Source organism: Cebus imitator, unplaced genomic scaffold (genome assembly GCF_001604975.1).
Source record: "Cebus imitator isolate Cc_AM_T3 unplaced genomic scaffold, Cebus_imitator-1.0 Scaffold417, whole genome shotgun sequence".
Taxonomy (NCBI): domain Eukaryota; kingdom Metazoa; phylum Chordata; class Mammalia; order Primates; family Cebidae; genus Cebus; species Cebus imitator.
Window position 1 is genome coordinate 987994 of NW_016107732.1, and position 11237 is coordinate 999230.

An 11237-nucleotide genomic window follows, 5' to 3' on the forward strand; every position below is an offset into this window, starting at 1 on the left:
TTTTAGTAGACACGGGGTTTCACCATGTTTGCCAGGATGATCTCGATCTCTTGACCTCGTGATCCAACCGCCTCGGCCTCCCAAAGTGGTGGGATTACAGGCATGAGCCACCATGCTCAGCCCAGTAGGAGTAGTTTTCATTTGGGATATCAGAAGTTTTATTTTTGACCTGTTAAGATTTTGAGAGCTTTCAGAGAATGGTTCATGGGCTGCTGCAACCATGGGTCGGGAACAGTAAGGAGGGATTCAGAATGGAGACTTTTCCAAAAGGTAGTGGACAGTCTGTGGGCCAGGGTGGAGCTCTGGATCATATTTAGTAGAGGGGAAGCTTGCTCACAATGGTAACAATGATAGCTGCCCAGGAACGGGAGGTGAAGGTCAAGGACTGGTCCCCTGCGTGAGCCCCTGCTTGTGTGAGGTGTTGCAACCGAGGTCTTGGAGAGAAGTGTCCATTGGGAGGGTCGGAGAGACATTATGATCTGCATGTGGCCAAGGCTTCTCAGGGGTGAATAGACATGAGAAGGATGTAGAGGTATAGGAGTTACACAGACAGGATGATGCTAGGGCTGGTGCTTATTCACCTCTCTGCAGACTCACCAGGATTTTATATTAACTCTTGGTGGGATCTGGGGAGTTTCAGTCAGGCTGTCACATTAGCTTAGGGGCATATCTGTGGTACTCACTGGGTCCGGGGTAGAGAGCCACTGAGGTTGGACCTTGAAACAGTGGTAGTTGGAGAGAGGAAGGGTTTGATTGGTGGGGAGACAGCACTCACAGCCCAGAAGTGGAAAAGGCCTTGGTTATCTGAGATCCACAGGTGATTCTTGGTGGGTGAGGTTGAAGCAAGAACACTCAGGTAGAGGCCTTCATTGTATGACTTGAGGCTGCCCCTAACTTTAGGTGCAGTTAGAGATCTGGGGTAGTACTGAATTGTGTTTGAATTTGCTGGCCACTCTCTGGGCCCCATGTGCCGAGTAACCAGTGGGCAGACCAAGGAGATGCTCATGGTGTGAGGCAGGGAGTAAGCTGTGGCTGAGGGAGTGGCACTGTGAGAGAGGAGTGATAGAGTGATGTGTATGTGGAGACAAGAATGTGAAGTGGTGGTCCCTTGGCGTTGAGGACACAAAGGTCAAGTATGTCCCTAGACTTTTGTTTGTGTTTGGGAGCCATGGTCTTTGGTCTTCCAGGACAGTTTCCTTACAAGAGAGTGTGTGGTTCCTTGCATGGCAGCCTCAGAGCTTAGATATTTGCCCACCTGCCTGTTTTTGCTGTGGGAGAACACAATGACCAATTGGACCATGAGGAGAGAGGGGGCATCCCTGTCACTGGCTCCTGTTTTATTCTTTCAAATGAGAAGATGGAGAGGAAGGTCAACAGGGATAGATGCAGCGGGTATGAATTTGGGGTCCTAGGAGAGATACTGATCATAGAATGAACTGTCCTCATCGTGGAAAAGTTATGTGACCTTTGAGGTTGTGGCTGTGGGAATGCAGCTGTGTGAGACAGGTGTGGTTCAAAGAGTGATGTGCATGAGAAGAGAGAGAATAAACTGAGGGCCCTGTGGGTGAACTAGGGTCATAGGGGTAAAGGGTGAGCGCATGTTACTTGTGTCTTGGAGGATGAATCTTGGTGACTTCAGGGTTATTGCCTGACAAGACAAACGTCAGATCAATCACACCCTCTCTGTGGCCACTTCTCCCTAACTGGTGTTTGTAACGAGAGGTATATCCTACGTGCCAGACCCAGAGCTTAGATAGCATTTATCTGTTCACATGCCTATTGTTGCTATTCAAGGACTTGGTATCAGTGGAACTGTGGGGAGAGAGTAGGCATCGGTGGCACCGTGGCTGGTTATCTCCTCCGAAGTGGGCAATAGGGTGACCCCAGGATGGATGTTGGGGGCGAGAGGATAATGAACTCCAAGTCTGATCGTGGATTGAACTATTCCTGCTATGACAGGGTATGACCTTTGAGGATGTGGCCATTTATTTCTCCCAAGAAGAGTGGGAGCTCCTTGATGAGGCTCAGAGGTTCCTGTACTGCGATGTGATGCTGGAGAACTTTGCACATATAACCTCCCTGGGTAAGGTCCTAGCATCCCTCCCAGTGTTCTGAGTGGTCTCTGCCTTAGTTTTTGACCCCAGAGTTACCTCTGTCTCAGGAGTCTTGCTGTCAGCCTAGTGGATCTTATCTTGTCTTCTCCCTGTCAGGATGACCATGTACAAATTCATGATACCTTGTGGCCCATGGTACCTTCTGCGTTTTTCCTCTAGCTGCCATTTCCTTATGCCCACCTATATGAGCAATTGCAGGCATTGTCATGGTTACTCCTTACATCAACTATGGAGCTCTTTTTACAAGACCCTCCATTGAGTGGATTTGTGTGTGTGTGTGTCTGTGTGTGTGTGTGTCTGTGAATACTGGTTACTCCCCTGTCTTCTCTTTCCTTACAACTTAAATCATTTATGTGTTATGTGGTAACACAATGAGGGCTGCAGGGAGAGCCTTAATTGGTTCACAGAGTGAACAAGGCAAGATAGTCTCAGAGGAGGCCTGGCCTTGGTGAGTGGCAGCTGTGGAAGGGCATGACATCATGGTTGTATTAGAATCATATCAGGAACCTGCAATGTGCCCAGCAGCACTTTGGTGCAGGTGCGACTGGCCATACCTCATTTCTACTTCTACTTCCCTATAGTTAATACTGTGATGAATTGTCGTTTCATCATCACTTCCAGCGTTTGGCTACCTCTGCCCTCATGGTCGCAGTGTGTCACTTGTTCCTCTCCATAGCTCACTTCTTTTCAGTGTTCTTCAGTCTATACTCACTGTGTTATGAGGTATGCACACAGCCTCAAATAGGCCTCCTTGATCACCAACTACCCAGTTTCAATTGGATTTACCTAGGACTGGACAACAGCAGACTTCTGCACAGCACAAACATCACTAGCAAAGTCCTGCTGAGGGCTTTGGCTGAGAGTGAGTTGGAGACCCTCCTCCTGTGCTATACCTACCTCATCCTTGTGTCCTTCTTGTGATGAGATGACATCTCCTCTATAATCTCCAAAAGCTCAGTACTTCAAAGCAGACTATTCCTCCCCTTGTTCTCAGAACAGTTCCATGCACTCAGTTTTTGTGTCTCACACCTTTTTGTGATATATCTTTCCCCTTTCATGGAAGTCGCCATGCATTTCATCAGTATTTCTCTGCTTTCAGGTTATTGCCATGGGACAGAGAATGAGGCGATAGCTTCTGAGCAGAGTGTATCTGTAGGAGGAAAGTTACAGGTCAGGACTTCTCAGGGGGATACACCCACCCAGAAAACTCACCTCAGTGAGGTTAAGATGTGTGTCCCAGTCTTGAAAGACATTTTGCCTGAGGCTGAGCACCAAACCACATCCCCTATGCAAAAGTCGTACTTGGGTGGCACAAGTGTGAGAGGCTTCTGTTTCAGTGCTGACCTTCACCGGCACCGAAAGCATAACAATGAAGAAGAACCCTGGAAAAGGAATATGGATGGGGCTACATTTGTGACAGGCTGGTTGAATTATTTTACCTGTGGGGAGGACTTCCCAGCCTCCATGGACCTACTCCAACACCAAGCCACTCCTAGAGGTGAGGAACCACACAGTAGCAGCAGCAAGCATATACAGGCATTTTATGGGGCAAAAAGTTGTTACAAGTGGGGCAAATGCAAAAAAGCTTCAAGCCACAAACACACACTTGTTCAGCCTCAGAGTGTCTGCTCTGAAGAAGGGCTTTATGAGTGTAGCAAATGTGAGAAAGCCTTCACCTGCAAGAACACACTTGTTCAGCACCAGCAAATTCACACTGGACCAAAGACATTTGAGTGTAATGAATGTGGGGAATCCTTTAGCAAAAAGTGCCACCTAAACTTACCTAAGATAGTTCACACTGGAGAAGGGCCTGATGAATGCAGTGATCATGGGAAAGGCTTTATCCATAAATCTGAATTCATTCACCACCAGAGACGTCACACCAGAGGAGTGCGTTATGAGTGTGGCGAATGTAGGAAAACCTTTAGCTACAAATCTAACCTCATTGAACACCAGAGAGTTCACACTGGAGAACGACCTTATGAATGTGGCGAGTGCGGGAAATCCTTTAGACAAAGCTCTAGCCTTTTCCGACACCAGAGAGTTCACTCTGGAGAAAGGCCTTATCAGTGCTGTGAATGTGGGAAATCCTTTAGACAAATATTCAATCTCATTCGACACAGAAGAGTTCACACTGGAGAAATGCCTTATCGGTGCAGTGATTGTGGGAAAGCTTTTAGCTGCAAATCAGAACTCATTCAACACCAGAGAATTCACAGTGGAGAAAGACCTTATGAGTGCGGCGAATGTGGGAAATCCTTTAGGCAATTCTCTAACCTTATTCGACACCGCAGCATTCACACTGGTGATAGGCCTTATGAGTGCAGTGAATGTGAGAAGTCATTCAGCCGCAAATTTATTCTGATTCAACACCAAAGAGTTCACACTGGAGAAAAGCCTTATGAATGCAATGAATGTGGAAAATCTTTTACCCGCAAATCTGACCTCATTCAACACAGGAGAATTCATACTGGCACAAGACCTTATGAGTGCAGCGAATGTGGCAAATCTTTCAGACAGCGCTCTGGCCTCATTCAGCACCGAAGACTTCATACTGGTGAAAGGCCTTATGAGTGTAGTGAATGTGGAAAGTCCTTTAGCCAAAGTGCTAGCCTCATTCAACACCAGAGAGTTCACACTGGAGAAAGACCTTATGAATGTAGTGAATGTGGGAAATCCTTTAGCCAGAGCTCTAGCCTTATTCAGCACCAGAGAGGTCACACTGGAGAAAGACCTTATGAGTGCAGTGAATGTAGGAAACCCTTTACCCACAAATCTGACCTTATTCAGCACCAAAGAGTTCACACTGGAGAAAGGCCTTATGAATGCAGTGAATGTAGGAAATCCTTTAGCCGCAAATCTAACCTCATTCGACATCGGAAAGTTCACACTGAAGAAAGGCCTTAAATGTGAAGGGAAGGTGCTATTTCTTTATTCAGTATAATAGCACTGGAGGAGATTGGGAGCCATCCTCCTAAATTTAAACTTTGAGCATCTAAAATGGGGGATTCTGTGTAAGCTTCAGGTATGTGGGAAGCTTTGAGGAGGTTCAGTGTCACTCGTAATCTGCACAGGTCCATAGCCTGATTTATGTCACTGCCCATTTCTGAGGCTGAAGCCATTTTACCTCTGTCACCTTGCAGGTGCACACCATGTGCATGAGTCACTTCCCCACAGTGCTCAAAGAAGCAAACCTGTGTATTCTCCCATTTGCTTGGGGAAATTATTAATAGGTCAAGCAAGTAGGGGGTCCTTATGTCCTTTCCCTGACTCTAGAGTATAGACCTGTCCCAGTTTTGGTCCAGAGGAGTCAATCTGAGTTGTGCTGTCAGCATTCTAAGAAGGATTACTTTTTTTAGGGACACTGTTGGTCTCACATGATGCTTGTAATGAAGTTTTCCAGCTTCTGATTGACCAATTTGGAAACTGCTTGGTGCACATTGCTCTGATTTATAATCTTTTGATAAAGGCTGTAAAAAGGCCAGGCGCAGTGGCTTAGGCCTGTAATCCCAGCACTTTGGGAGGCCGAGGCGAGCGGATCACCTGAGGCAAGGAGTTCAAGACCAGCCTGGCCAACGTGGTGAAACTCGTCTCTACTAAGAATACAGAATTAGCCCGGCATGGTGGAAGACACCTGTAATTCCAGCTACTCGGAAGGCTGAGGCAGCCTCCCACTTGAACCCAGGAGGCGGAGGTTGCAGTGAGCTGAGATCATGTCATTGCCTTCCAGCCTGGGCGACAAGAGTAAAACTCTTATCTCAAAGAAAAAAAAGTTTTTAAAAATGTATGCACCTTTAATCTTGGGGGTTCTATTCACTGTATAGAATGCTTACAAGCAGAATAGTGATGTCAGCATGAAGGGGTGGACAGATTTTGCCCACTTCCTGTGCTTAGAAGGGACAATGTGATGGCAGAACAGTGATGTCAGCACAAAGGGTTGGGCAGATTTTGTCCACTTTCTGTGCTTAAAAGGGACAGTGTGATGGCAGAAGACCGGTCTTTGTCCTGTATTGGTCTACTTGGCCTGCTGTCCAAGGCCTCAAAGACTGCCAGGCTTTGTGTTCCTGTATTGTGGTCTGGTGCCATTTTTGTCAGGTCAGAGGTCACCATGAAAAGGAGGCAGTTGTGACAATCCCCAGTGCTTCTGTGACCGTGAATTTTGTTCACTTGTTCACAAGAAATACCACATCATCCCTAGCACCATTAAGGGGAATCTGTTCCCCAGGTCCTGCAAAGGAGCCATGTGCCATGACATATAAGTCAGTGTAGGCTGGTTCCATTTGTTTTCAGACTATAGATATAGAGGTTAAATTCCAGACACAACCGTAATTGGGACTGAAACTCTTGGTAAATGGGGAGTGGAGAAGACTGCAGTAAATTAGATGGAATGTCTCTTCTAAAAGTTCATCTACAAATTTTTCATTGAATATAGCTATGTGGGACAAGTGCGTACAGAAATTCTGAGGATCTTTATAACCATTTCCTATCACTGAGACTATTGTCAGAAAATAGTCTATAAAGATTTTGTGGCTCCTTGCATCCTCTCTCGACTGTTTACCTCAAGGCCATTGCTATGCAGGTAGGAGAATAAGAATAGAGAGAAGGATCATTCTGCAATCCAGGGATATGGCTTTTGTGACTCAGCCAACATTCCTATTAATTCAGTTGGCAACAGCCTTCATTGCTTGCCAAAATTTGCTGCTTCTGGGGCAAGGTTGCCTCTCCCACGGCATGAGGAGAGAGAGAGAGAGAGAGAGAGAGATGGTGGAGTCCATATCAAGTTGCCAACCTGATTTTCCAAAAAAAAAAAAAAAAAACAAAAGTGCAACATCTAGGCTCTTAATTTTGAACCACTTTTTAAAGCTTTATGAAGGTCTAATTTGTACCACTGACATGCAACAAAGTACAGGTATCCAAAATGTGCAGTTTGGTAAAGCCATGAAACCATCATCAGAACCATGAATATCAATTTATCTGTCACCTATATATTTTCCTTATATCCTTTTATAATCTCCCTCTGCCTTCCCTAGCTCTTCGGGGATCAACTGATTTCTTTTACAGTAAATTAGTTTGCATTTTCTGGAATTTTTCAGTGAGAGAGATATTCTTTCTGGTTTTCTTGCTGTATAATTATTTTGAGATTCAACAATGATGAATGTTTGTGTTGCTATTATGGTTTTCTATCGATAAGTCACTGTTTATCCATGTGTTTAGGGACATTTATGTTATTTATAGATTTTTGTATATTACAAATAAAGCTGCTGTAACTACTTGGATTCAGTTTTTTATATGGGTATGCTTTATTTTCCTTGTGTTAATAACTGAAAGTGTAATATCTGAATTACAGTGTAGATGAATGTTTAACATTTTAAGAAATGCCAAACTTTGATCTAAATGGATGTTTCCTATTTTATTCCCACCAAGGGCTTGTGAGAATTCCAGTTCCTCTACATTCCTGCCAGTGCTTCATGTGGCCACTCTTTTTTAATTTTAGCTCTTTTAATATAGTAGTGGTATCTCACTGTAGTTTTCGTTGCACTTCCCTAAAACTTCATGATATTGAGCATTTTAAAATGTTTTTATTTGCCACCTGTGTGCCTTCTTTGTTGGTAAGATATCTGTTCATATGTTTTTCCTACTTTTTTTTTAGATGAGTTTATATTTTTTAAAAAATAAAAACAGTACAGAATAACTGTCTTTAGTAACAGACATGTTGGAATTTTCCTCATTCTTCAATAATATGGTTTCTTCACTCTGTTTAGCAATTCTTTTTCTATTGGAGGAAATTTTTTTTCTTTTTCTTCCTTTTTTTTTTTTTTTTTTTTTTTTTTTTAGTTGCCCAGGCAGAGTGCTGTGGTGCTAGCATGGCTCACTGCAGCTTCAACATTCCAGGCTCAAAAGATTCTGCTGGCCGGGCGCGGGCGCGGCGGCTCACACCTGTAATTCCAGCACTTTGGGAGGCTGAGGCGGGTGGATCACGAGGTTAAGAGATCGAGACCATCCTGGTCAACATGGTGAAACCCTGTCTCTACTAAAAATACAAAAAATTAGCTGGGCATGGTGGCGCGTGCCCGTAATCCCAGCTATTCAGGAGGCTGAGGCAGGAGAATTGCCTGAACCCAGGAGGCAGAGGTTGCGATGAGCCAAGACCACGCCATTGCACTCCAGCCTGGGTAACAAGAGCGAAACTCCGTCTCAAAAAAAAAAAAAAAAAAAAATTCTGCTGCCTCCACCTGCCAAGTAGCTGGGACTACAGGTGCGTGGCTAACTTTGCCTGGCTAATTATTTTTGTAGAGATGGGGTTTTGCCATGTTGCCAAGGCTGGTCTTGAACTCCTAGACTAGAGATCCTCCCACATTGGTCTCCCAAAGTGCTGCGATTACAGATATGAGCCACCATGTCCGGCCCTCAATTTTGTTGTCATTTTTTCATTATTTATTTTAATTTATTTGAGACAGAGTCTTGCTCTGTTGCCCAGGCTGGAGTGCAGTAGCACAGTCTCACTCACAGCAACCTCAGCCTCCCAAGTAGCTGGGACTACAGGTGTGCATCACCACACACAACTTATTTTTGTATTTTTAGTACAGACAGGGTTTTGCTATGTTGGCCAGGCTGGTCTTGAACGCCTCAGCGTACCAAAGTATTGGGATTACAGGTGTGAACCACTGTGCCTGGCCCAAATTTATAATTTTCTTATTATTATTATTATTATTATACTTTAAGTTCTAGGGTACATGTGCAGAACGTGCAGGTTTGTTACATAGGTATACATGCGCCATGTTGGTTTGCTGCATCCATCCCCCTGGTCATCTGCATTAGGTATTTCTCCCAATGCTGTCTCCCCAATCCCCCACCCTCCGACAGGCCCTGGTGTGAGATATTCCCCTCCCTGTCTCCATGTGTTCTCATTGTTCAACACCCACTTATGAGTGAGAACATGTGATGTTTTGTTTTCTATTCTGTGTCACTTTGCTGAGAATGATGTTTTCCAGCTTCACCCATATCCCTTCAAAGGACATGAACTCATCCTTTTTGATGGCTGCATAGTATTCCATGGTGTATATGTGCCACATTTTCTTTTTATCCAGTCTATCTTTGGTGGGCATTTGGGTTGGTAACAAGTCTTTGCTATTGTAAACAGTGCCATTGTAAACAGTGCCACAGTAAACATATGTGTTCGTGTGTCTTTATAATAGAATGATTTATAATCCTTTGGGTATATACCCAGTAATGGGATTGCTAGGTCAAATGGTATTTCTGTTTCCACATCCTTGAGGAATTGCCACACTGTCCTCCCACAATGGTTGAACTAATTTACACTCCCACCAACAGTGTAAAAGTGTTCCTATTTCTCCACATCCTCTCCAGCATCTGTTGTCTCCAGTTGTTTTAATGATCGCCATTCTGACTGGTATGAGATGGTATCTCAATGTGGTTTTGATTTGCATTTCTCTAATGAGCAGTGATGATGAGCTTTTTTTCATGTGTTTGTTGACTGCATAAATGCCTTCTTTTGAAAAATGACTGTTGGTATCCTTCACCCACTTTTTGATGGGGTTTTTTCTTGTAAATTTGTTTTAAGTTCTTTGTAGATTCTGGATATTAGCCCTTTGTCAGATGGGTAGATTGCAAAAATTTTTTCCTGTTCTGTTGGTTGCCGGTTCACTCTAATGATAGTTTCTTTTGCTGTGCAGACGCTCTTAAGTTTAATTAGATTCCATTTGTCTATTTTGTCTTTTGTTGCCATTGCTTTTGGTGTTTTAGTCATGAAGTCCTTGCCTATGCCTATGTCCTGAATGGTATTGTCTAGGTTTTCTTCTATGGTTTTTATTGAGTTAGGTCTTAAGTGGTTTTTTTTTTAATTATTTTTATTTTTTATTTTTACATTGGTTTCTACCAAAGGTCTATATTTAAATCTTTAGCTTAGGGGTCATGTAATTTTCTTTTAAAAATTCTTGAATATCCATGTAAGAAAAGTGACTGCTACCTTCCTTTACCTGGTATTGTATAACAGAAAGCATGCGAGTTTGCCCTTCAGCCAATATTTATTAGACATGCTAAGTAAGAGCCAATAAGATTGCTGGAGCCCAACAAGTTAATATAAAACAGTATAGATACCTGGTGTACAAAAGGTGATTACCACTTTAATTAAGGACATATTAAAGCTAGAGGGCTGATACTAACAAATTTGCTCTTCAACAACCCTGTGTGAAACTCAGACTCAGGCTTATAGCAAAAACACATAGGCAGCACCCAGGGGTGACTGCTAGGTTTTTGGAGCAGAAATCTTCGATTTGAGATGCAATTACTAGCTGGCTATTGGGGCTTAATTGAGACTGCCCGTATCACTGAAGAACATAAAATCCTGAAACCTGAAATACCCAGAATGTCTTTGGTAATGTTAGAGAAACATTCTAATAAGGAAGACAGTGCCCAGAAGAGTACCCTAATAAAATGGAAAGGGTTTGCACAGGAACATATTACCACGTGAATGTTGTTAAAACGCGTGCTCTGAATGAAAAGACCCCCACTAAAGAAGCTTTGTGTGAGCAACAAGGCTGTTTATTCACCCGGCTGCAAGTGGGCTAAGTCCAAAAAGAGTGTAGGGTGGTGGAATAGAAGTTGGTTTTATAGATTTAGGGTATGCAGTGGAAAGTTACAGAAGTTACAGTTTAGGGCGATTTTTTGCGAGCTGGGAGGGGGTCATAGGGTCTGGAGTCAGGAGGTGTGCCCTAGTGAAGCACTGAACCTCAAGGTAGTCTTGGGGACCTACTGAAAACTCTATTATGTATTTTGTTTGATTCATTTTTATTTTTTCTAGAGATAGGGTATCACTCTGTCACCCAGGCTGGAGTGCAGTGGCATGTCTACAGCTCCCTGCAGCCTTGAACTCCTCAAGGCTCCTCCAGTCTCAGCTTTCTGAGTAGCTAGGACTACAGATGTACACCACCATACCCAGCTTATTTATTTATTGCAGAGATAGGGTCTCACCATGTTGCCCAGGCTAGTCACAATCTCCAGCATCAAGTGATTCTGTTTCCTTGGCCTCCCAGAGTGCTGGGGTCACAGGCATGAGCCACTGCACCTGGCATTGACTTTCTAATTGTAGTGTAAAAGAAAAAT

General features: G+C 43.8%; 1 protein-coding gene across 1 annotated transcript in view; it reads left to right on the forward strand.

The window, feature by feature from the left end:
• Window positions 1-5655, forward strand: part of LOC108289911 (zinc finger protein 551) — an 8280-nt gene extending 2625 nt beyond the window's left edge. Inside the window, exons 2-3 of the mRNA XM_017509527.2 lie at window positions 1960-2083; window positions 3214-5655. Of these exons, the coding sequence (XP_017365016.1) occupies window positions 1960-2083; window positions 3214-5021 (1932 nt within the window). The 3' untranslated portion in view covers window positions 5022-5655. The remainder of the gene's footprint in view (window positions 1-1959; window positions 2084-3213) is intronic.
• Window positions 5656-11237: the final 5582 nt, after the last annotated feature.